The sequence below is a fragment of the Aotus nancymaae genome, unplaced genomic scaffold, assembly GCF_030222135.1.
Source record: "Aotus nancymaae isolate 86718 unplaced genomic scaffold, 86718_ANA_hifiasm-v0.15.2.pri h1tg000019l, whole genome shotgun sequence".
Taxonomy (NCBI): Eukaryota; Metazoa; Chordata; class Mammalia; order Primates; family Aotidae; genus Aotus; species Aotus nancymaae.
Window position 1 is genome coordinate 35,151,920 of NW_026988431.1, and position 27,837 is coordinate 35,179,756.

The 27,837-nt window shown below is 40.3% G+C and overlaps 1 protein-coding gene across 1 annotated transcript in view; it reads left to right on the top strand.

The window, feature by feature from the left end:
• Window positions 1-27,837, top strand: part of CLSTN2 (calsyntenin 2) — a 645,554-nt gene that overhangs the window by 467,149 nt on the left and 150,568 nt on the right. Inside the window, exons 3-4 of the mRNA XM_021666625.2 lie at window positions 13,738-13,933; window positions 14,658-14,866. Of these exons, the coding sequence (XP_021522300.2) occupies window positions 13,738-13,933; window positions 14,658-14,866 (405 nt within the window). The remainder of the gene's footprint in view (window positions 1-13,737; window positions 13,934-14,657; window positions 14,867-27,837) is intronic.

Consider the following 27,837-nt stretch of genomic DNA (forward strand, 5'->3'; position numbering starts at 1 on the left):
TTTCCATTGTGGTCAGAGAATATATTCTGTATATTTTAAGCCATTTAAATTGATTGAGACTTGTTTTATGGCCCAGCATATATCCTTTATGAACATAACATGTGAGATTGAAATAAATATGCGTTCTGCAGTTAGGTGTAGTATTCTATACATATCACTTGGGACAAAATGGTTGATAGTGTTATTTATATTATTCATTACTTTATTGATCACTTCATGCCTTATTCATCATGTTTGTGGAGTGTCTATTTCTCCCTTTAACTCTATCCATTTCTGCTTCAAGTGTTTTGAACATACCAATAAAACTTATTTAATGTACTTATTTAATATAGTCATCAAACATATGAGTTATCTCCAGGGTGGCCTCTGTTGTCTTTTCCCTTAGGAAAAAGTCCTATTTCTTGGCTCATCACATGTCAAGTAAGTTTGAACTGTATCCTGGATATTTTAAATGTTAAGATGAAAACACTCTGAATTGCCATAGTCCTCAAAACGTATTAATGTTTTGTTTTAACAGACCATTAACCCGGTTAAACTCAAACTGCAAATTATCTTTTTGCCTGCTGTGGGCAGCAGTTCTGATCTCGGTTCAAAGGGCTTTCAGTCTGTCCCCACATGTAGGGGACTGGGGCCACCCAGAGACTTGGAAAGGGTTTAAACACAGAGTGTGGGCCTCCTCATTCTCTGGCTATCTTCTCTCTAGGATTCCCCTCTCACGCTCAGGCAATCCTGTTTACCTGCTGGAAAGACAACAGGCTTTCTGTCAAAGGTTTTAGCCACGCTGTACCACAGGGTTGCAGCTGCCCTTAGGGCAAAGGATCAAAACAGAAAACTCATCCATCCCTGGTAGCTTCCTCCAAGTTTCAGCTCCCTCCCCAAATCTGCCTATTTTTAATCACTCTCTATAGCCCTTCGGTATTTGGGCAGGGAGGGAGGGAAGTGGGGGTGGGTATTTCTCCAGGTTTGTGATGTTATTGCGAGAGGGTCAGTGTGCTTACTCATCCACGTCAGAGGCTGAACTCCCCAGGTAACTTTGCTTGTTCCCTGTCCCCAGACTTCATTTAAACATGTGCATTACATGATATTTTATATGAATTTGAGTTATTCTAGTTAGAACTAGTGCAATAAGAATATTAACATGATATGATTTGATATGAAATATATAATATTTTATAAAGTAATTTTATTAAAATAATAAATTTATTTTAGAATATTAAGATTTTCTTTTTAAAGAATTACAGTGTAATAACTAAGCAAATTATAAACTACAACCCTATTGCCCAAAGACTTCCACCTTAGCTGATAGTCAATCAGCGAAAGCCATTTCTCAGTACATACATCTGGATTTCTGGAAGGGACCAAGATGCTATTATTTTGAAATGTAATGTCATTAAAATTTTAAAATATTTTTATATACTATAACAACACCATCTAAGCAGTTGTTAAGAGGCAGTGGTCATTTAAGCCCTGATAAGTGGTGGTTTGGGAACTGATGCTAAATGTGAATTAACCATCTAAAGAAGGTCAAACGTGCTGTTGTTTTAAGAGGGAGCATTACCCTAAGTATTAATTTTAATGATACATGCTGTTGATTAGGTAGAGCAGCAGTATCCAACAGAAACATTCAAACTATACAAATAATTGTATAATATCTAGCAGCCACATTTTAAAAGTAAAAAGAAGTAAGTAAAATTGATTTTAGTAATATATGTTGTTTAACCCCCAAATAACCAATATTCTCATTTCAACATATTAGCAAATAAAAAATTATTAATGAGAAATTTTCTATTCTAATTTTAGTTTAAAACTTCTTTCAGGTGGGGTACTGTGGCTCCCGCCTGTAATCCCAGCACTTTGGGAGGCTGAGGCGGGTGGATCACCTGAGGTCAGGAGTTCAAGACCAGCTTGACCAACATGATGAAACCCCATCTCTACTAAAAATACAAAAATTAGTTGGCCATGGTGGTGGGCACCTGTAATCTCAGCTACTCAGGAGGCTGAGACAGGAGAATCACTTGAACCCGGAAGGTGGAGGTTGCAGTGAGCTGAGCTCGTGCCATTGCGCTCCAGCTTGGGTGACAGAGCGAGACCCCATCTCAAAAAAAAAAAAAAAAAGTCTTTCAAATCCTGTGTATATTTTACAGTCTAAGACATCTCACATAGGACTCTAGGTTTTTATCAGAAATATTTGATCTATATTTAGAGTTTATATAATTTATGGTTGAAAAATTGATTCATATAACCAAACATACTTGCAAGTTTTCCAGTAACTGAATTGAGTGTTATTAAATTTAAATTTTTAAAAAATAAAATTTAAACTCTGGTTCCTTGGTCACACTGGCCACCTTTCAAGCATTCCAAAGCCACATTCTGGCTAGTGGCTTCTGCGCTAAAGAGTACAGACATAGAGTATTCAAAAAGTCATTTTTTGAGGAAGAGCTTTCAATTCATGCCTATCTAAGTTCCTAAAGACACAAATGACAAGAAATACTCAGAAGGAAGCAGAGGAAAAATATAAATTTAAAAAACAGATGGTGTTTTAGTATGATTTCCTGGTGCTTATAATAGTTGAAACTGGGTAATTTTTTTTAAACAAATGAACTTACTTTTTATAGTTATGGAAGGTGAGAAGTCCACGGTGGAGGGACCACACCTGATGAGGCCCTTCTTGCTGGTGCGGAGTTTGCAGAGTCCGGGGACAGCACAGGCGTCATGATAAGACGGCTGAGTGTGCTCATTCAAGTCTGTCTTCTTATCAATTCACCAGTCCCATTCCCATGATAACCTGTTAACTCATTAATCCATGAATTAGCAGAGTCCTCCCGACCCAATCAGCTCCTAAAGGCCTCATCCCTCAACACTGATTAAATTTCAGCATGAGTTTTGGAGGGGACAAATATTCAAACTGTAGCAGATGAGGACTAAGACTTGGGGTAACTTCTGACTGGTTCAACTTTGGGGTCTCATCTCAACCCCGTATTTGGACACTGAGAAAAAGGGTTGACAGAGAGATTCCAAAGATTTTACCTGTCAGCATGATTTGTACCAATTCTATCTGAATATTAAGTCTTCCTCTGGTTAATTGAGGATGCTGCAGTATTCAGTCCCTATATCTTGAGAGCTCATTGACACTCAACCTCAAATACGTTTAATTGTTGGGGCCTATGTGTAGCTTCTATTTCTGAAACTTAAGTGTAAGCCCCTGAATGGGGTCTCAGGCTTCTGGGAACCTCCATGCCTGCTAAGATTCCCTCCTTACAGGAGGAGGCTGCTTACAGAGGTGTTGTGGATGGAGATAATTGGACATGTTAAGGGCCATTATATTTATATGGGACTTCTTTAACTCTTCAGGGCATTTCAACGTCCATTATTTTCCTAAAGGACGAGTAGGAGTTAACCGAGGTAGGTTCCAGGTAATGATCATGGAGGAGTCTGACTAATGTATCTTCTCAGAGCTGTAGGCAAACAAGATCCCTTCACTGTTGAATAAGATTTTCTACTCCTGCTTGACAGTGGGAAAGGGATTTATCCACATCTTGTAATTGGGTCCAGGACAGTATTTCTGGAGACACAGGGTTTAAACACTCTCTTGGCAAATATTAAAAATTTAGATATTACAAAGTCAGTCATGATCCTTTTCCAAGTGTTTTCATTGCTCTCTTCCTCCTCTTTGCATCTGCCAACACCTGACTAGAATTGTGGGCACCTCAGAACCAACCAGTGCCTTGGCAAGAGGACTTGGAGTCCATAACAAGGGAAAGGGCACAACAGCAGAACTCAGGATGGGCCTGTCTGGGCTGGTCTGCCATCCCTTTCTGCTGGCTTGCTCATAAAACTGTCTGACAGTTAAACTAGCTTTGTTTGTTTGTTTGTGAAACAGAGTCTCTGTCTGTCACCAGGCTGGAGCGCAGTGGCGTGATCTCAGCTCACTGCAATCTCTACCTCCTGGGTTCAAGCAATTTCCCTGTACAGCCTCCCAAGTAGCTGGGACTATGCGCACCACCACACCCAGCTAATTTTTTGTATTTTTAGTAGAGACGGGGTTTCACCATGTTGGCCAAGATGGTCTCAATCTCCTGATCTTGTGATCCACCTACCTCGGCCTCCCAAAGTGCTGGGATTACAGGTGTGAGCCACTGCGCCCAGCCTAAATTAGCTTTTTATAAGTCACTCAACCCACTCCCTGCTTTACTACATTCTCAGTGTTTTAGAAAAAGAAAGTTCTATTCTGAATGTAGTATAATGACCATAGGAGGACGATGGTTTTATTCCCATTTTACAGATGAGAAGATGGAGGTATGGTTCATTTTTAAAGTTATGAAGATGACAGATAAAGAGTTTGAATCTAGGTTTACCTGACTTTTAGGTGCCGACCTGTATGACCTGCAATATCTTAAAACAGAAGCACTGCAATGCCATTGTAAAGAGAGGAATATGAAGTGTCCAGGGGACAAGGCCTATCTCAGCAGAATCAGTTTCAGGAGCTCAAACTCCTTCCTTCTTGCAGCTACAGCAACTTCTCTGTGGTGGGTTTGTGACAGCAAGCAACTGATTCTGGAAGTATTGAGGAGGCAAGATGAGGCCATCATTGTTTGTGTTCTCACAACACCCAGAAAAGACACCTATTGCGGCCTTTGCAGTACTTCATTGCACTTAACTTTTTGTTCATCTGCCTCCTTCTCACGTCTGCAGACACAGAGCTGGTTTCTGATTCATCCAAATCTCCAGTCCCAGGCAGATCAGGACACGTAGAGATGCAGGCTGTTTTCACTGTTGCCCTAAATAAGTGCCTGGCCCATAGTAAACAATGAATAAATGTGAACTGCAGTGACTTTTGTAAATTGTTCCTCATTTTCTTCTTACTGTATTATTTATGTCCAGGGAAGGTTTGCTGGGTGAATGAGTAGAGTATGTTTTTGTACTTGGGCTCCTTTAATTCCAGAACCACTGAGTACCCGGCAGACCATTATTTCAAGCTCCACTTGACCAAATTATGACTAGCTGAGTCACAGGGACCTCTCCAGGTCTCTCAGCATATAAATAAGTTTTACATCATGTATTCACCCAACAAATATTGCCAAAGGGAAAAAAAAATGAAGTGTCTTTATTTGCTTTTCAGAAACATAATAACTACTGTGTTAATCTTCCAAAAGAGGGAGATTTTGTTCTTGGAGCAAAGGTTTAGAAAAATGACTTTTAAAATAAAGGAGTATGTTTTATTTTGCTCAATTCTAAGTAGATGGAAAGCTACAAATGGTGACGACGGCTCCCCTCCCCCTGCTTTGGTTTCTAATGGGAACCAGGGTGAGTTATCACCATGCACCTTGCTGCTTGCAGGCCAGAAGGCAGGATTTATTATAATTGTAATAATAAAAAGTAGATGGATCTTTATACTTCCCACATCTCTTTCACATTTAGCATGTCATTGTAGCCTCATGGTACTTTCAGGATTAATAAAGAGAAATCTGAGAACCACCCAAGGTCACACAGCTGACAAGGGCAGAGATGGAACTAGCAAGGCCTGTCTGAGTATCCCCCACCCAGACGTGTGAAGAGGTACCCTATGTAACATCCTGCCAACCTTTCCCTTTAACTTTCCACTTTTGAAGACTTGAAGTGTTTAATCTGAAGTGGAGGGCTTGAAGTCAATGTTTCTGTTAAAGTATAGATTTATTTCTACATTTGGCCCTAAGGTGGTATTCTGGCGTGATTACTTCTTCTGATTAGCACATGTCTTTTCCCATCTTATTATACTTAAAGTGAGTCCAGATGACCCCATGTAGAGAGGGACTTTAAAAACTTCATCCACCCAGCCCCCTGGCAGTGTGGTCTGTGTTGACTACCTGCCAAGTGTGTACCAGAGAGGACAGTGTGCAGCTGAGAGCGGATGATACCATACTCTGTCTGGAGGGACCTTGGCAATCTGAAAGAGAAGGGTTTATGAGAGCCAACTATTTCCTCAAACCTGGAGGCAGAGACTTGGCCAGGTATTTGCTCCAGGAAGACCACCTTCATGTTTGGGGTTCAGTATTTCTCAAAAGAACTCTATAACCATCTGGAGTGAGATACTTCTTGGTAGTATATGACTGATCTGCTTAGGGCAAGATATTGAGCATCTTGACTTTTGCCTAGTGAATGCCATTAGCCATCCCCCATCACTGCGATGAGCAAAAACAGTCAGACAAAACATCCCCTCACTAAATGCTCCTCATGGGAACAGTGCTGGCCCTGGATGAGATTATGCAAATGCACAGAATGTTGTCATTCAGGGGGGAAAATGTGTGTAACAAACGGTGGCTGATAGGTGCAAGGTGCTTCAAGGAGTCAGATTGTTTGAATGTCACACGTGCGACATTCAAAGTATTTCTGATCTGAATGATCTTCACCTTCAGCCTTTTCAGTTCTTAAACGGGAACAGGGAGTTTGCCAGAGGTATGTGACTTTTCTTCAATATAATGACAGGAAAAAGAGCTAACAATTACACAGTGCTTACTCCATGCAAGACACTGTTAAGTGCTTAGCATATGTTAACTCATTTAATCCTCCCAATAACCAATACCCCTATGAGTTAACTACTATGAATACCATCCCACTTACAGATGAGGAAACAGACACAGAGAGGTAAGTGACTGCCCCGCAGTCCCATGGTAGTTGACCACATAACTAAGATTCCAACCCAGCCCGTCTGGGCCAGACTTGGATAAAGATGTGGAAAAAATTTCCCCGACCCCACAACAATTTATTATGTGGACATACAGTTCTTCTTAGATAGTCTTATTGCAAAGGCCTAGCTGTGGAATACAAAGCAAAGTGAGCTGCTCTGAGGTTGGGAGCACTTTGCAAGGTGATGGGTCATGTTTTTAGCATCAGGGGCAGGAAGTGGAATTAAGAGCTAGGGGTCACTATTGTTGGTAAACTGTAAAAATGGCAGTTCTCATGTTTTTTGGTCTTATGATCCCTTTACACTCTTAAATATTATTAAAGATTCTCAGGAGTTTTTCTTTATGTGGTTTATATCTACATGTCCAATATTTACTGTATCAAAAATTAAAACTGAGGAACTTTCAAGTGCTTATTCATTTATTTTAAAATAACAATAATAAACTCAATACATATTAACATAAATAATGTAATTTGACAAAAAATATATATTTTTGGGAAAAAAACAAACTAGTGAGAAGAGTGGCATTGTAGATTTTTTGTACATTTTGTACATTTTTGCAGCCCCTAATATTTAGCTTAATAGAAAACAGCTAAGTTCTCATATCTTCTGCCTTCAACTTGTCGTGATGTGTTATTTGGGTGGAAGTATGTGAAGAAAATACGACCTCACCCAGGTATGTAGTTGGAAAGGGAATGGTATTTTCATAATACTATTATAGATAATACTAAGTTATAGATATTCTTCTCTGATACTACACCAGAGCTCTGCAAGTAATAATTTCTTAAAGATTATGTAAAAATGAATCTCAAATTGCATTAAACTTATACATTATCTCCATTCATTAAAGCTGCTATGACAAAATACCTTAGACTGATATCTTCTAAAGAACAATTTTTTTCTCACAGTTTTGGAGGCTGAGAAGTCCAAGATCAAGGCACTGACACATTCAATGTCTGTTGAGGGCCCATTTCCTCATAGATGGCACCTTCTCACTGTAACCTCACACGGCAGAAGAGGTGAGGGATCTCTCTGGAGCGTTTTATAGAACACAAATCATGACCTAATCAACTCCCAAAGGCTCCATCTCCTAATACCTTCACTTTGGAGATTTGGTTTCACCGTATGAACTTGGGAGAACATAAGCATTCAGTCCATTGCATGTTGTTACATTAAAATCCATGCAAGTTTCTTGACCTTTGAGTCTTTTACCCATACATGACTGTGTGACATTGTACATTGGTTGTTTGAAAGATACTGGTTCATTGTTAAGTGGATCCTTCAAAAGTTGACATATTTCATTATACGATATCGAGTCACATGCATTAATATCACTACCCATCTTATCAGACAAGTATTGAGATATTGGTAAATTGTTAAACTCCCTGTGGCAGACACAGGCTTCCCAAAATTGAAAGTTTTAATTTCATCATTAGCAACAAATACTCTCAGTTCTTTCTCTTGACGTGACAGGCTTACTTCAAAAAACGTCTGCCACGCATTCAAGTTTGAATAAACTTAGTTTGTCAGTCATTCTTTCAAGTAAAAAATGTCATTTTATGAAAAAAGTTTCTCGTTCACTTCACAATTCATTTAGATCACACAAGTGCTTTTCCTAGACACAAACCCGTATACTCTGCCATGCCAAGGTGTTTAATGTGAACTTTCCATTTCATCACACAGAATATTAAAAAGACATGAACTCGAAGATTGTGATTTAATAAAAATTGATATTTACTGCATCGTTGAAGTCATTCTTAAATGAGATTGGCTGTTTTCCCCTAACTGTATGCTGTGATGAAGAATGCAGTTAGCCAGTCACTAAGCCACTTTTACTCCCCATTGCTTGTATGTCATCAGGGCAGATGGCAACACAGTGAAAAAGTCACATAACATCTTAGTATTAATATGATGATCACTTTGACTTTTTGAACCCTTACAAAGTGTCTTGGGGATGCCAGAGGCTGACAGAGTGCACTCAGAACCACCGTCCTAGAACATCACACTCACCCAGTAAGTGATAAACCACGTGAAAGAACAAAGAGGGTGCTGACCGTAGAAGCCAAGATTTCAGTCCTTGACCTGCTTCATGCTGTCCAAGTGACCTTGGATGAACACTTAATCTCTCTGAGGCTCATCTAACAAATAAAATTAGCATACTTTGTTGTTCAAACGTATTCAGAGGAAGGAGCAAAATGTACTCTAAAAATCAAGTTAAACATCTTTCCCCCAGAATTCTTTGTGCGGAATTAAGAGACAACTACAACAACTTGTGCTGGTGTCTCAGGAGGTGCATTTCTGCTGAGAAGCAGGTAACTGTGAGATACTTGCTCATAGGACTGAGGGTCCGGGGTCATCACATCTCACTCAGGCACAGCAGGGGCTCGTCTTCTGGTCTGGCCCTGAAGGGGGCTCTTGGTGAAGCCCCAGTTCAGCCACCTTGGGCTACAACCCATGTGAGATGGCAGCCAAGGACTGGTGGCCTGGCGCTGCTGGCATCCCTTTCCACGCAGCCTGTGGCTAGCCTCACGCCCATGCTCATCTGTGCGTTGTCCACACACGTCCCCGGCACAGCAGCAGTTCTTCCACCCAAAGCATATTGGAGGGCAAGATTTTGAAAGTGATATCTTTATATGAAAACCAGTAGGTCTGAACTTTTACTTAAGTATATCATCCTCCCACTGCAGTGCTCTGTTAGTATAGAAACAAATTCTAGTGACACGCCTCACAAAAAAGTTCTTATATAAGACGCAAGACAGCACAATGTGTCTTACACTGACAGTGAGAACTGCAGTTTGAAATATCTTTCTGGAATTTTGTCCTGGGACCTTTCTTCCAGAAGTCTCTCTTTCAAATTGTCATGATGTTTTAAAATTTCTGTTTGGTATAGTTCTAAGTAAAGTTATATTAAAAACTTTAAATTATTAGCTGAATTTTACTTTTTCTGTTTATATTATGCAATGCCCATTTTTAAATGCAAATATAAGAGCATTTAACTAGCATGTGGAATACCAAAATTACAGAATTTGTATTTTATAGTTCATGCATGCATATGTATTTAATTCTTACCTCAATACTATAAATACTACACGAAACAAACTCGGCTGTTTTAATTTCACTTTTTTTTTTCTTTTTCAACTTGTATTTTAGATTCCGTGGGTACATGTGCAGATTTGTTACGAAGGTATATTGCTTGGTGCTAGAGTTTGGAGTATGACTGATCACCTCACCGAGAAAGTGAGCATAGTACCCAATAGGTAGTTTTCCTAACCTTGCCTCCCTGCCTCTGTCTTTCCATTTATATTCCCTAGGGTCTATTCCCCAACTTTATGTTCATGTGAATATGACTCTCTACCTTTGGGTAACTGATAGCAAAGGCAGCCCGAAAAGAAAACAAGCAATGGATCGTCTGATCTTCCCTTTTCCTCTCTGCCAGCATTTTCAGTGTAAGTGATTGGCTAACACAGGATGTAACATGAATAAGAAAGGCTACAACAGGGTTCCTTGGTCGTTCACATTTCTTAGTTTTCTACTCTCTCTTTTTGCATTTGAAACAAGTTCTTGTTGTAAGGGAAAGTGTGGCCTCTTGGGGAGGTCAGCTTCCTACTTACTCACTTGAAGATATAACGTGATTACCTTGTTCTCACTCTGAGTCCCACTGAAATCCCACACGTTGTGGGTCCATGGGAATTCTGAATGCTCTATGCAAATGGGGCAGCAAGATGTGGTGGACATGCATATTGCACCCCTGTCCTCTGCTCATAACATGCTCCACTGTCCCATCAGACCTTTTTCACAAAACACACGTTCAAAGATAAAATTATTAAGAACTTTGAGGCTGGGCACAGTGGCTCGTGCCTGTAATTCCAGCACTTTGGGAGGCCAAGACAGGAGAATAGCTTGAGGTCAAGAGTTCAAGGCCAGCTTGGGCAACATAATGCGACCCCGTCTCTGCAAAATAAAAAAATTAGCTAGCTGTTGGTAGCACACATCTGTAACCCCAGCCACTCAGGAGGCTAAATTGGAAGGATTTCTTGAGGTCAGGAGTTTGAGGCTGCAGTGAGCTATGATCACACCACTGCATTCCAGCCTGGGTGACAAAGCAAGACCCCATCTTAAAAAAAAAAAAAAATCAAGACAGAGACAGCAGAGATTTAAACCAAACTCAGGATGCTTCTGACCACAGGACCCAGGGTGGCTCTCAGGTCACACACCTGTGAAGCTGGCCCTGCCCCATGGCCTCCACTCCTGCCATACTGGACCTGCAGTCTTTTGGACTCAGAAGGGTCCTAAGGCATCACATTCTTAGGGAGAGTCCCTCCCTGCCTTGCCTGACCAGGTCAGAATACTTTGAGCACCACATAGCTCTCCTTTAATATACTCATCACAGTCACCATCCTTCTTTCAGGTACTGATGATTTGACTGCTTATTTCCCTTCCTACCAGACTACAAGCAGCTTGTAGGCCAGGGTTTGGTCTAGTTTTGTTAATTACTGCTTTACCAGTGCTTGGCACGTAGTCTCTAATAAATATTGTTTAGGTTAATGAATATTTATGAGGTGGATGAATAAACGAATGAATGGTTTTGCAACCAGAATCCAAGTGTCAGGTGAAGAGGTGGGATTAATGAGGGTGACATGAATGTTAGGCTCTGTTCCAGGGTTTGATGAGAACGAAGTAGATATTGGTTGTCCTTGTTTACTTGTCTGTCTTTTCCACTAGGTAAAAAGTACTTTGGGATAAAGCCTCCTTATATTTTAAGGCACCCAAGTTGTTGGTCTTCGTGTACCCAGGCCTAGCACAGTGCCTGAGACTTAGTCAACTCTCAGAGTTAGTTCTATTGAATTGCATTGTTCAGTAGATGGAAATATGTCGCCTAAACTTTGTCTTGTCTTCCCTTTGTATCTCCTCTTTCCTCTCTGTCTTCTTTCCCTCTCTCCTCTCCTTTTCTGTTGTTAAGGATTTCTGAGTCTTGAGAAGTACTTAGGTTGTGATCAGATCTTTCCAAGAGAAGATTACACTCATCTATTCTAGGTTTAACTTGAGTCTTCAAAGACAAATGGTCTAATTAGCCTTATAACCATGGCAGTGGTTGGGCTCTCCAGAGAATGCCCCAGAAACAGTCTAGACACATTTGTTGGTAATATTCTCATATTGGCATTGATCTTGGGAGAGAATCACAAGGCAGGCACTTTAGAGGTTCATCTCTTCAGCCTTGCTAATTTAGGGCAGAAATTAAACTTGAGAATTTGAGAAACCATATTCTCCTGCCCTGAAGGCTGCAGAACTTGTCAGAATGCACAGTACAGAAATGCCAAGTGATCTCGAGAAACAGAAGTGAATGGGAACGAGCCTTCTTGTTGGAATGGGGTCCACAATGTGTCTTTCCATTTATTCCACAAATACATTGAGAAATGGCTAGGAGGGGTGGCGGTGGGGGTTGGGAGATGGGGTGGTAGTGAAAAGGGAATGTTAATAATGAAATTGAGGATCGATTTTTTTTTTTTAAAGCATAAACGTAAGATTGGTATTGACTGAACATCTTGGAAAACAGTGTTAGTAAGAGGTCATGGCATGCTTCCTATATGTAAATCAGAGGATTTCTTTCCTGAATGAGACTAGAATTAGAATATAGATGGTTTCTGGAAGCAATCCATGGGGTGGTTCCTTAGAAATTATGGGGCTGTTTGGAGATGGTGTGGTGGGGTAGAAAGTACATGGACTAAGGAATCAGCCATACCTGGGTTTAATATTCAACTTTAACTCTGTGACCTTGAGCAAGTATTTAACCTTTCTGATTTTTCTCTCTTTTTTAAAAAATTGAATAAATTGGTATAAAATACTTGCCTTGCAGGTTTCTTATGAAGGTCAAAGGAGATTCCCTGGGTAGAGGTAGAAAGCTCAGTGCCTGGTGCAGAGCAAGCATGCAATCATGTTATTCCTTCTCATCACTGTGTCAGCTCTTATGAATAGTTGGGCAGGACCTGAACTAGGGTGAGGCAAGGAGGTGCCTTGGTTACCCTGAGAGCAAGGCCTTGTTAAATGGTGCACCTTAGGTACCTTGCTTGCCCCTCCCTGGCCTCAGCAGTGCAGCTGAGACAGTTCAGACCAGGGCTGGGCATCTTAGGGTAGATGCCCCCCTCTCACCACCATCTCTGGGACCATCTTACAGATGACACAGTAGAGACCCAGAAGTCAATATGATTTGACTTAAGCCAGTTAGTGTGGCAAGCCTGGAATGTGAATCTAGGCCTCTGGGCTCTTGGCCTCTGTTTTGCTCCCTCGAAGCCTATAGCTGAACTCTTTCAGCTATAGAAAACGTGGTGCTCACATACCACTTTCCGCTATATGATCTCTCTGGACAGCTACGTCTCATCTCTCCAACCGGTCTGTAAATTTTCTCAATAGGGACAGAGGACATGTATCAAATTTTCAGCACTTCCCAAGACATGCACAACAGGTTTTGCATGCAGTTGGGGTTCAATAAATAAACAAACATTGATTGAGAAGAAAAGGAGATATTCTCATGGCCTTACAATTTTAACGCATAGAAATAGTTATAATAAACATTTACCCAACTGAAGGAGAGAAATGCATTAATGTCACAACATGTTCAGCTCTTTAAGATGTTAGCTTTTCAGGCTCCACAGGGACTCTGGAACTCTGGAACTCACATAGACTCTCCCCCACTGTTTTAAAAGAGAAAACTGCAGCTTGGAAGGGGAAGTCATGGCTGGAGACAGAAAATGGAGAAGTGGGAGAGGTGGAGGGAATTTAGCTGCTGCAGTGTAGTAAAGGAAGGGGAAAAGCGGTGCTGCTCGTACGTTAGTGAGCAAACACGTCACTTGAGGATCCTGTGGAAACGCAGATCCAGTTCAGGAGGTCTGGGGGGCGCATGGGATTGTGTATTTTTAAGAAGCTCCCAGGTGATGCTGATGCTACTGGCTCATGGTCCATGCTATGTGTATGGAATGAATTTCATGGAGGTTTTGAGTGTGAATCTGTTCCAATGGAAGCACTGTCTTCAATCTGGCAATTCTCAGGGTTCCCACTCACTGTCTTCCATCCTTCTGCAGGGGAAATCTGTGCGTTCAAGATCCATGGCCAGGAGCTGCCCTTTGAGGCCGTGGTGCTCAACAAGACATCAGGGGAGGGCCGACTCCGTGCTAAGAGCCCCATTGACTGTGAGTTGCAGAAGGAGTACACATTCATCATCCAGGCCTATGACTGTGGCGCTGGGCCCCATGAGACAGCCTGGAAAAAGTCACACAAGTGAGTGGCCTGACAGAGCCCTCTGGATGTCCCTCCCTCCTGTGCCCTGTGCCCACCCCACTTCATTCACATGCTGCTCTTCAGATATGTTTACCCCCTTGTCACACCATGGTGTTCCAACTTTGCTCAACTGCTTGCCGGTTCTCCGGTCCCATGCAGGCATCTTCACAGTCTGCTTTCTACACCTGGAATATTCTACTCCCTCTTCTTCACTTGAAGATACTCCTGTTTTACCTTCAGGTCTGAGTTTAGGGGTCACTTCTTCCAGGAAGCCTTCCCTAAGTGGCCCACCCCTGCAGATCTGGTCAGGACCTTTCTCTGGGCCTCTGCAGTGCCATAAGATGCTCTCTGTCACAGCACTTTTCACTGTGGGTTGTCACTGCTTTCTCCCTTGTGAAGTTCATCTCAGAGCCTAACAGAGTAAGAGGGGTTAAATTGTTACTGAATGGAGGAGTGGATGAATAGAGGGAAGAATGAACAGTAAATCTGTTGCCTAAAGCCAGGGCAGAGAGAAGGGCGTAAAAGTCTCTCTGGGATGGATTCATCTAAGAGTGTCACAACAAGGGCAAGTAGAGGGTCTCCAGCGTGAGGGAGGATGGGACACTCAGGCAACTGCCCCCACCAGCTTTCGCTCGGCCTTGGGACTCAGCGCCCCCAGGAGGTGGAGGAGGTTAGTGTGAATCTCTCTTTACCACCATCCCTTCCTTTCTATGTGTGGTCCCAGGGCCGTGGTCCATATCCAGGTGAAGGATGTCAATGAGTTTGCTCCCACCTTCAAAGAGCCAGCCTACAAAACTGTTGTGACGGAGGGCAAGATCTATGACAGCATTCTGCAGGTGGAGGCTGTTGACGAGGACTGCTCCCCCCAGTACAGCCAGATCTGCAACTATGAAATCGTCACCACAGATGTGCCTTTTGCTATCGACAGAAACGGTGAGTGTCCTCAGAGGACCCCAGTGGGGTCAGGAAAACAAATCCACCGCCTCCTCTCTGAAGGTCCAAAAAGGGCTCTGAATGTACTTGGCAAGTGTTGCCTCCCTTACCATCTTTGGTCTAAGCTCCATTACCCAGCACTCAGTCCCAGACTTGAGGGAATGGCCTTATCTGATTAGCAGCCCTGCCAGGTCTAAAACACCCCCAGGGAACCTCAGAAACCTACTCACTCAATGTAGTCTATGCAACTCACAGTGTCACACATCTAGATACCGAAGATGGTTGGTTTCCTGGTCAGATTTTCCAGTTGTCATCCAAATGTGAGCCATGCCATCAGCTTTGCCATATCTGGGTCGCTTTCCTATGTAATAAGTCATAGTATCAGCCCTATTGCCCCCAGATGAAGCGATGGTAACAGAGAATGTGGGACTTTTGAAATACCTTCTCAACCATAGATTCATTCAGGATTTCATAAAGTTCTTGCCAATGTCCTTTTTGAGAATTTCAACCCCAGTGAGAATGAAGAATGAAAGAACCCTCCCGCAATAACCCAATTCCAGACGGAACAAGACTGAAAACATTCCTATAAAGCCATTTAGATATTTCCCCATCAGCATGAATAGAAAACTCATTGTAATATAAACACCTCAACCAGAGGCCCAACAAGCTCAGCCCACTTTAACTGTAAATTTCAACACCTTCAACACGTAGAGTCAAATGTAAGTATTTGCCAAGTATGTTCTTTAATTATTAGTGTGAGTTTTTGGGTGTTTGTATGTTCTTCCTACTTTGTTTTCAATAAGGTTTAAGGAGCACACAAAGATGCAAAAGTTGCAAAACTCAAAGTCCATTCACTCTGTAAGTGTTTACTGAGAGCCAGGCATGGTGCCGAACATTGGAAAGGAGATAGAGAGGAACTCAAAACAGACACGGGCCTGTCCACACAGAGTTCATCATCTAGGGGGATAAAATAGAAAATCCAGTGGCAGGAAGGGCGAAGTTGGTGCACAAAGCATGCCGTGAACCAGGGTTGGGCAGCAAATTAGCTCTGTACCTCCCGATAGCCAACGTCTAAAGGAGAATAGCATCAGCTACCTGCTTGCACACCTTCAGGAGAAACCCAGCACTTGATGTTAAGACCAGGTAGAAACTTACTCTATGACATTGTCTTCTACACCCTGAGACTGTGGCAGATGCTATAGGGGAGAGAAGCCAAGGAGACACACTTGTCTCTGTCTTAAAGTAGCTTAGGATCTGTCTTGGAAGACAGAACTAATATCTGTAAGACAGAAAAAATAATAATAAGGTAATTTCCCTCAAAAATGCTAAAACATGGGGAAAAGGCAACTACCTACCTGGACAGCACAAGATGATAATTGTACAAGACACAATATCAATGCACAAGCAAGCAAAGGAGGAAATATAGGACTTTAATTAAAGTTTGGCTCAAAACTAAGAAGAAAGTAATTTTAATTAGTAGAGGCTTTCAGAACCATTCCCTGATAGTTTCTCACACAGGCTCTGTGGAATGGCTGGCCTGTCCCACTGCAGAGGCACACATGTGCATGCACTGCTCCATAACATATAAAAGAACTTCTTTGTATTTTTTTTTTCTCCTCTGGGTTTCTTCTCCTGTATGGTCAGTTGTGCAGTGTATCCCATAAAAGATTTGGAATTTGGGGAGTGACCAGGCTATGGTGAACAGCAAGACTAGACAAGTAGAGGCCTACGTGCTCAGTAGTCAAGCTCTTTGTGGCCTCCTGCCCTAGTTCTGAAGAGCCACAGCCTGGTGAGAGATGAGACGCAAATTCTTTCTTTGGAGGGTAAACTGCCCCAGTCCTGAAGATAATTACTCACCTTGATGAGCCATTTTGCTAACATATGCCAATTTATTTCCCTGGCTGTCTCATTAAAAGTGAGTAATGGGCCTTTGCCATGCCTCTGCCTCTGACGCTGGTTTACAACCTAAGATGAAGAAGAGAACGGGTACTCCCAGGGAGCGTGGGCCCCTGACGGCGAGGTGTACAAAAGCAGTCCTCCAAGTAATGAAGGCAGGACCTAGGGGCACTCACAGAGATGACTCCCATTCTAATGAGCTTCCCAATTGGCCCTTTTCCATCAGTTTCTCTGAGTGACCTTTCTGGCTCCTTGAAGAAGTACTTTGCATGCTCATAAGGAAAGTGCTGCTGAATTTAGAGCCTGCTCATTGAGGCCTAGGTTTCCTCTACCACATGGCTTCAGATAGATGTCTTCTGGCCCCTCCAACCTGCCAGGCTCTTTGCTGGTGGGGTAAGAATGGCAGCAGGGAGAATAGAAGACACAACGTGGAGTCAACCTGACTGTCTTTAACTAGAAACTACCCCTCTTCCCACCAGAGGCCCTCAGACTCCCTCCCTTTGAATTCCTCCCCATGAAATTATGGCAGTATCAGGCCTTACCTCATTGTGGGATTATGAGGACTCAAGGAGAAGCAGTGTATGGGGATAATGTTTGCAGGGTATCTGACATACAGAGAGAGCACTCAATTAATGGTGCCACAATTATTAAATACTTACCTGGGTTATTGGGACATGAGATTTATTTACCAGGCTTAAATTATGAAAAGGTAACTATGAATTCATCACATTACCTTCATCTTGGGAAGTTCTAGATATATTTGAGATGGCCTCATCTGCTAGCTAGTGTTGCTGAGATAAGGAGAGCTTGGGTCCTCAAAACTGAATCCTAAAACCTAAAGAGCTAGCCTAATAACACTGTCACAGTGGTGATAGAGCTAGAACTCAACCCAGGTCTCCTGAGTGTGAGCCCCAAAGCCTTTCCATCAGACTGCACCTCCTCAATGATAATTTACAGGGTGAATGGCAGTGGTATTTAAGTTTGCAAACACAAAGTATGGGGCAATGTCAGCAAAATGGCAGAGAAGGAGATCCCAGCCTTCATTCCCCTACAAAGTACAATCAGACAGCTATCTATGAAAGAAAATAGTTGTAGGAGAGCTCAGGAGTCTAACCGAGATGATACAGCAACACAGTGCAAGAAAAATAATGAGAATAATTGCACAAAAAGAGTAGGAAGAACAGTTTCATTTTGCATGCATCGTCTCATCCCCCAGGCCAGCATTGCTTAGCACAGAGAGAACGCCTCAGCTCTAAAGTTACCCTAGAAGAGAAATGGAAAACGAGATGAACAACCAGTTTTCTAAGCTTTAAGAACACTCCCCAAAATGACCTGTTTCATTTTTACCCCACCCCAAATAGCTGGGGAGATCAGCGTGGCTGAGACATATGGAGACATCTGGGAACAAAGAAGGGTGGGGCTACCAGTATCAGCCCTGTGGCTGGAGCCACCACGGTCCCTAGTGGCTGCTCTGCATAGGACCCTAGCTGTCTTCTTCCCTCAGGATCTCAACAGCCTCACAGACGCCACACACCCCTGACTGGCTTTCACTGCCACGGACCCCACATTGTTTGCCGTTGTGGAACTCAGCAGCTTCTGCCACTGAGGAAACCAACACCCAGTACAGCCACAGGGGCCCTCACAGTTTTTGCTGAAGACCTCACAGTTTTTCACTTCTGCAGTTTCTAGGTGCTTGAGTTACCGCATCTCTTCATCCTCTCTCCCCAAAACTGCCCTGGCTGCTGCCATTGTAGACACCCCAACCCAGGAACCCAGGGCAGCCACTACATGTATGCCCCAAAATGGCCTGGGCTCCAGCCAAATATCCATTTGTCACCACCATGTGTGTACCTGTGGCGAAGCTCTTAGCTGTGTGCAGTTGAGCAGCTGGCCCCAACCCCCATCACCAGGTCTAGCAGCTGAAAATATGCCTGTATCTGGCTTCTGTGCCCACATGCATGCTTACCACCAGCCCTGGCTCCTACAGCTGTACACATGCAAGCCCCAACTTTTGTCCCTGGCCCCCACCACTGTGCTTGTACTTGCAGCTGATCCCTGCAGCTGCACACATGTATACCTCCAGCTTGATCCCTATAGATGCACATGCATATGTAGCTGGCCTAACTCCCATTGGTGGCCCCCACCACCACATAGGTGCCTACAGCTGGTCCTTACAGTTGCACATGTGTATGCCGTGAGCCTTGACTCCTATAGTCATGCATGTACATGCCACCAGCCACCATATAACCACAGTTAGCTCTGACCCAGCCCTAACCATTATGTGCATATCCATAGCTGAGTGTGAACACAGCAGTGGCCCTGACTCTCCCTGCTCCCTGGACCAGTCCTTTGTCACTGGACCCAGGACACGGCTGAATATACTACAGTCCTGTCAGCCACTGTGGACCTCCCACAGACTTTGCCACACCAAGGAGCACACAGCTGCAAATGTTACAGACCCCAGCTACCTGAATCAATAAGACATCGCATCCCTCTCCAAGACCTGGAGCCACCATATACCAGGCACTAAGCATGGTGCCACAGTGCTCTGCAGCATTACCTATCCTCACCCTCACCTCCCCATAAGTGAAGAATTTTCCTTCATGAATCTAGTTCATAAAGTCTGCAAAGGTGATTGTTTCTTCAAATGCTCGTACACTTACACAAGACTACAAGTATCATAAAAGATCAGGGAAATATGGTAGCACCAAAGCAACATAATACACTGTCAGTAAGTAACCAACTCCAAAGAATACCACTGAATTCCTGATAAGAATTCAAACTAATTGTTCTAAAGAAACTCAGTGATCTACAAGAGAACACAGATAATTAACTAAGTCAGGAAAACAATAGAAGAACAAAACCAGAAGTTCAACAAAGAGATAGAAAACATAAAAAGAACCAAACAAATTTTGGAGCTTGAGAATACAATGACTGAATTTTAAAAATGCAATAGAGAGCTTCAACAGCTGACTCAATCAAGCAGAAGAAAGAATAAGCAAACTTAAAGACAGGTCATTTGAAATTGTCCAGTAAGAGGAGAAAAAAGATGAAAAGAATTTTAAAAAATCAAGAAAGCCTACACAATGTATGCAACACTATCATGAGAGCTCATATTCATGTTATGGGATATTTACATGGCTAAGAAAGAGAAAGGGCAGAAAGTGTATTTAAAGGCATAATGGCAGATAATGTTCTCAAATATGGGAAGAGATATGGACATCTAGGTATGTGAAGCTTAAAGGTCTCTGATCACATTCAACCCCAAAAGACTTTGCCATGACACATTATAATCAAACTGTCAATAAATCAAAGGCACAGAAAATTTTGAAAGCAGCAAAAGAAAAAAAAAAACACATATCTCATATATGGGAATTTCACTGAAGCTATCAGTGGATTTCTCAGCAGAAACCTTGCAGGCCAGAAAAGAATAGGATTATATATTTAAGTTGCTGAAAGAAAAAGAAATTAAAAAAAATATCAACCAAGAGTACTTTACCTGGAAAAGCTATTCTTCAGAAATAAGGAGAAACAAACACTTTCTCAGACAAACAAAATCTTAGGGAATTCATCACCACTAGATCTGCCTTACAATTAATGATAAAAGGAGTTTTTCAAGCTGAAACAAAAGGATGTTCTTTATTAATACAAAATCATATGAAAGTATGGAACTCACAGGTAAAGATCAGTATATATTCAAATTCAAAATCAAAATATTCAAATACTAAGAGGGTATGTAAATCATTTATAACTCTAAAGATTAAAATACAAAAGTATTAAAATAATTGTAGCTAAAATGACTTGTTAATGATATGCAATATAAAAAGCATGTAAATTGTGGCATCAAAAATTAAAAATAGGGGAATAAAAGTGCAAGGCTTTTATGTGCATTTAATGTTATATTTTTATCAGCTTTAAGTAGACTTATATAACCATAAGATGGTTTATAACATGTAAGCCTCAGTAACCACAAAGCAAAAGCCTGTAGTAGATACACAAAAATTAAAAAGAAAGGAGTCAAAGCATACCACTACAGAAAATTATCAAATCACAAAGAAAGACAGCAAGAGAGAAAGAAAGGAACAAAAGATCAACAAAACCAGGAAGAGTTGTATGGCAATATTAAGTCTTGACCTATCAATAATTACTTTAAATGTAAATGGACTAAATACACCTATCAGAAGACATAGAGTGGCTGAATGGATTAAAAAGACCCAACTATACGATGCCTACAAGAAATTCCCTTCACTTTTAAAGACATGCAAATAATAAAAATGAAGATGTGATAAAAGATTTTGTGCAAATGGAAACTGAAAGAGATCAGGGGTAGCTATACCTATGTCAAATAAAATGGCCTTTAAGTCAAAAACTTTAACAACAGACAAAGAAGGTCATTATATGATAATAAAAAGTAAATTTATTAAGAGGATACAGCAATTGTAAAATACAGGTACCCAACACTAGAGCATGTAAATATATAAAGTAAATTCTAACTAATATGAAGGGAGGAATAGACAACAATACAAGACTAGTAAGAATCTTTAATACTCTACTTTCAACAATGGAGAGAACACTGAGACATAAAATCAGTAAGGAAACATTGGATTTGAACTATTATACTTCAGGCCAAATGGACCTAACAGACATATACAGAACATTTTATCAAACAGCAGCAGAATATACAGTACACACAGAACCTTCTCCAGAAAGATCACATGTTAGGTCATTGTTTTCAGTGAAATGCTTCAAATTTCTTCACCAAGTTAGCTGGTAGCTACGGTCTCCAGCAATCACCAGAAGCTCAGACAGAAGAACATCAGCGGGGGAATTCACCAACAAGGATCCCTTTGAGGCAGCCTTGCCATTGGAAATTGGGCTGTGGACACAGCTTCAATGATACAACCACAGTGTGAAAGTTTAAAAGGTTTTGGTACCTACTGATTCTGGGAATACATGGCATGACTACAGGCCACACAGACAGAGATCAGGAAGTGCAGGCTGTAGAGAAACAGAAACTCATGAGCCAATTTTTTAAATTGAATTCAAAGTATTAATAAACAGATTTCCCATAGGGAGTTTTAATTGGTGGCTTTAAAGCAAGCAGGCATGATTTCTAGGAGGTCACATATTCATTGAAAGGTAGTCACTGTGGCATATCTGCACAGTACAGGCAGAGTATGAGGGGCAGCAGGACCCACAGTCCATGCAGAGTATGAGGGGCAGCAGGACCAGGCAAGTAGGCTATATCTAGCTGTCCCATAGGGAACTGGTCGCCAGGAGGCTATTGTATAAGGCAGCTATTTGAATTAGCCACACAGAGGAACTTGGAGGTGTAGAACTGGAAACTGTAAAAAGTGACTGCGTCCTGCTTCTGGTATGGGGAAGTCCAACTAATATTCAAAATGAGTAACAAGGTAACATAAAATTGTAAGCATTCACTACAGCCATAAAACAGGTCTTAAATTTAAGATTAAAATCATATAAAATATTTTTGTCAACCTTGATGGTATGAAACTAGAAACCAATAATAGAAGAAAAACTAGAAAATTCACAAATAGTGAAATTAAATAATGGCATCTTGAACAACAAATGGGTCAAAGAAGAAATCAAAAGGAAAATTTTTAAAATATCTTGAGGCAAATGAAAATGAAATCACAATATGTCAAAACTTTTCGGATGTAGGAAAAGCCACTTTACAAGGGAATGTTATAGCAATTAGCGCCTCATTTTAAGAAGAAGAAAGATACCAAATAAACAACTTAATGTTATACCTCAAGGAACTAGAACAAGAACAAACTAAACTTCAAATTAGTAAAAGGAAGGAAATAACAAAGATTAGAACAGAAATAACTGAAATAAACACTAGAAGACAGTATAAAAAGATCAATGACACCAAGTTTGTTTTTTAAATAAACTAATTGATAAACCTTTAGCCAGGCTAAGAAAAAAGAGACAAGACTCAAATAGATGAAATGAAAAATGAAAGACATTACAACTGATACCACTGAAATAATTTTCAAAGGATGATGAGAGACTAAGAACACTTTTACACCAACAAACTGGATAGCCTAGGATAAACAGAAAAGTTCCTAAAGACATGTAACCAACCAAGACTGAGTCATAAGGAAATGAGAATCTGAACAGACCAATCATGAATAAGAAGACTTAATTCATAATAATATTTTTTTTAATATCCCATCAAAGAAAATCCCAGGACCCCATGGCTTCACAGCTGAATTCTACTAAACATTAAAATAACTAATAACAGTCCTTCTCAAACTCTTCCAAAACATTGAAGAGGAGGGAACACTTTCAAACTCATTTTATTAGGCTGACATTACCCTGACATCAAAGTCAGACAAAGACAGTACCAGAAAAGAAAATTACAGGCCAATATTTCTGATGAGCATAGATGTAAAAATAGTCCTCAACAAAATACTAGCAAACCAAATTCAACAACACATTAAAAGGATCATACACCATGATTAAGTGGGTCTTAGCCCTGGGATGTAAGGAAAGTTCAACATACACAAATTAATAAATGTAATATACTACATTAACAGAATGAAGGACAAAGATGATATAATATCTGAATAGATGCAGAAAAACATTTCACAAAATTCATCATCCTTTCATGATAAAAATTCTCAAAAAATAATATATAGAAGGAATGTCTTCAACGCAGCAAAGACTGTATATTACAAGGCCACAGCAAACATCATACTTAGCAGTGAAAATTTAAAGCTTTTTCTCTTATCTGTTTGCAGATTACATGATTTTACATAGAGAAAACCCAAAAGACTTCACCAAAGACTGTTGTAACTAATACATAAATTTAGTAAAGTTGCAGGATACAAAAGCAACATACAAAAATTATTTTCATTTCTGTATGCTAATAACAAACTATCCTAAAAAGAAATTTTAAAAATCTATTTACAATATAACCAAAAAAAATAAAATACTTAGAAATAATTTAACCAAGTTGGTGAAATAGCTGTATGCAGAAAATTATAAAACATTGATGAAAGAAAATGTAGAAGACACAAATAAATTAGAAGATATTCCATGTTTATGGATTGGAAGAATTAATATCGTTAAAATGTTCTACTCAGGAATCAAAAACCAAATACTGCACATTCTCCCTTATAAATGAGAGCTAAGCTATGGGTATGCAAAGGCATGCAGCATGGTACAATGGCTATTGGAGACTCAGATGGAGAAAGATGAGAAGAGGGAGGGATAAAAAACTACCCATTGGGTACAACATATACTGCTTGGGTGATAGGTGCATTAACATCCTAGACTTCACCACTATACAATTCATGTAACAAAAAACCACTTGTACCCCTAAAACTATATAAAAATTTTTAAATAAAATGTCTATATTACCCAAAGCAATATACAGACTCAGTGCAATCTCTATCAAAATTACAATGGCACTTTTCATAGTCACAGAAGATACAATCCTAAAATTCATATAGAATCACAAAAGACCTCAAATAGCTAAAGTAACCTTGAACAAGAAGAACAACCCTGGAGGCATTACACTTCCTGATTTCAAACTATAAATTATATTGCAAAGCTGTAGTAATCAAAATAGTATGTAGCTATCATAAATACAGACACATAGACCAAGGGAGCAGAATAGAGAACCCAGAAATAAATTCACACATATACAGTTACTTAATTTTCAACAAAAGCACCAAGAATACACAATGGAAAAGAATAGACTTGTGAATAAATAGTCCTGAAAAAAACTGGATATTCACAAGCAAAACAAAGAAAAATTGGACCTTTCTGTTACACCATATTCAAAAATAAGTTCAAAATAGATTAGAGACTTACACATACCTGAAACTATAAAAATCCTAGGAGAAAATATGGGGGGAAGGCTCCTTGACATTGGTAGTGTCAATGATTTTTTAATTTGACACCAAAAGTATAGGCAACAAAAGCGAAATGAAACAAGTGGCACAACATCAAAATAAAAAGCTTCTGCATAGCAAAGAAAGCATTCAACAAAATGCAGGGGCAACCTACAGAATGGGAAAATTATTTGTGAACCATATAAGCAATAAAGAGTTATCCAAAATATATGAGGAACTCATATAACACAATAGACAAAAATGATTTTAAAATGTACAAAAGGACCATTCAGGATGTTTTTTCAAAGAAGATGTATATACACAAATGGTCAACATGCATATGAAAAGATGTTCAATGTCAGTAACTACCAGTAAAATCCAAATCAAACCCTCAGTGAGCTGTCAACTCACAACGATTAGGATGACTGCTATCCAACAGTCAATGAGGAGAAATGTTGGTGAAGATGCGAAGAAAAGGGATTCCCTGTAGACTGTTGGTGAAAATGTAAACTGGTACAGCTATTAGGGAAAACAGCATGGATGTACCTCAAAAAAATTAGAACTGCCATAGGTTCAGCAATTCCACTTTTGGGTATATATCCATGAGTGGGGGTGGGGATATCAGTATCTTGAAGAGATAGTTGCACTCCCATATTTATTGCAGCATTATTCACAATAGCAAAGATACTGAAGCAACCGAAGTGACTGTCGACAGATGAATGGATAAAACAGTATGTGAAGGAGACATACATACAATGGAATAGCATTCAACCTTAAAAAAAAGACGGAAATCCTGCCATTCGCAACAACTTGGATGAATCTAAAGGACATTATGCTAAGTGGACTATCCCAGACACAGAAATACAAATGCCTCATGATAACACATACACATGAAATCTTAAAAGGTTGAACTCACAGAAACAGAGAGTAGAATTGTGGTTACCAGGGGTTAGGGAGAGAGTGGGGGAAAAGAGAAGATACTGATCATAGGGTATAAACTTTAGTTATTAATATGAGTAAATACTGGAGAACGTACAGCATGGTGATATAGCTAATAGTAATGGATTATATACTTGAAATTTGCCAAGAGTAGATCTCAACTAAGTTCACCACACACACACACAGCGGTAACTATGTGACATGATGCATATGTTAAATAGCTTGATCGTGGTAGTCATTTAATGACGTATACATATATAAAAAATCACACATTCCCTAAATATATACAATTTTTATTTGTCAATCATACCTCAGTAAAGCTGGAAAAAATCCTGCCAATTGGTGGACCCCACACTTGCATCCACCACTCGTGTTTGTGTGTGAGTGTGTGTGTGTGTGTGTGTGTGTGTGTGTGTGTGTGGTCTTTGACAAGTTACTTGAACTTTGTCTCAGAACCTCACCAGTAAAATGGGAACTAAATATTGTTCTTGTGCCATGCAATTATTACCTGAACTGATGCTAACAAGGTACTAGAGCCTCTGGCACAAGCCTACCACTCAGCCATGGTAGGGAATGACAGTGGAGGGAGCAGTAGGCTCTCAATGACACCCAATTACCACTTGGCAGATTTGTTACTTTTCAAGCAGTTGGTCTTCGTGCAGCCTCAGCTGGACTCTATTTGTCAGAAGGCTGCCCTTCTGACAGGAGAGAGGCCAGCTGAGGCTGTATAATAACAGGACTCATGCTTCTGAGCCAAGTGTATCCTAAAGTCTGCTCATTCTTAATGTGAATGAAGATACTTCTTTCCTATATGAATAGAAATGCCTTGTGTGGGAAATTCAGAAAGCACAAAGTATGAAGTCACCCATAATCCTGCCAAAGTAACCCTTATTAACAGTTTGTCATATTTTCAATAGTTTTTCTGTAAAGTTTTTAAACAAAATTAGGGCCCCAATATCCCTGTGTTTGTCCTCCTTCTTTTCCCACTTAACATTTAATTACATGTGTTTTCCCCATCTTTAAACATTCTTTATAAAAACCACTTTACTGCTGAACAACAATCCATCTTATACATAGATGTTATGCTTAGCTCTTCCCTTATACCGTCAGACTATTTTTCAGTGTAATAAATAATAGTTAGATGAACATATTTGCACATATATCTGCAATTGTATCATTTTTTTAGAGAAGGAATTGCATGCTCAAAAGGTACAACCAATTTCAAAGTGACTGGAATATATTGCCAAGTAGCTTTTCAGATAGATCGTTCCAATTTAAACTCCACTAGAAGGAGAGTGTTGGTCAGTATGTCTGTCTCATCCCCTCAGCCCCCACTCTCCCAGAGTTAAAAAAAAAAAAATAGCTAAACTAATATGCAAGATAGGGACTGGCTGTTCTTTGAAGGTGAATTTCTCAAATTGATTTGGAGAAAGGTCCAGGGACTAATGTTCACCATGGTTAACTGTGGAATTAGGTCTTCCCACAGAAGATAGTAGTAGAAAAATCATTCAAATATGGGAGAAAAAGATACAATTGTAACAGAAGCAAAACATGTGACTTTTCTGAGCTTTCAAAAAATTTTTAAATGTGTATCTTATCCAAATATGACCTTCTCCCATGCAACAATTGTTTCTCTTTTCTATCACAATTGTCTCTTTTCTATCAACAATTGTTTCTCTCTTTTCTATCACAATGTCATCTGGTAGACCATATCCTTCCAACTCAATGGAGTCAGCAACGGAGAAAGTGCCATGTACCACATAATGGCCAGGACAAACAATAACAGTGTCACTTTCGAAGCAGGCATTTATAGCAGACAATTAGGTCACAATTTTGACCTAATGCTTCAAAAATCTGCTTTGCAACTCATTTTCACATGCATGAAGTTGGTGGTGGTGGAGAAGGTAAATTAGTTCCTCAGTTTCATTAAGACTTGTTGTGGAAGTAGATCGGTAACAAATTGAGCCAAGGATTCAGCTTGCGTGTTTATTTTTCTACCACAATCAATAGTGTTTGGTCTGCTTAACGTTGCACAGATTGTAAATGCTGAGCCTTCCTTTTGTAAGAGGAGAATCTGTTGAGAGCCATTTAATTTTAAAGAAAGTTATCTCTTTTTTTCAAAATTCAATGTGATATTGTGAAAATATACTTCTCATGGTTATATTAAAGTACTTCCACCTGACAGAATTCCTCCCCTGTGATAACTATAACCACATGCAAGTTTGTTAACGGAATCCGTGGGGAGTGTTACCAACCAATGCTGAGCCATTC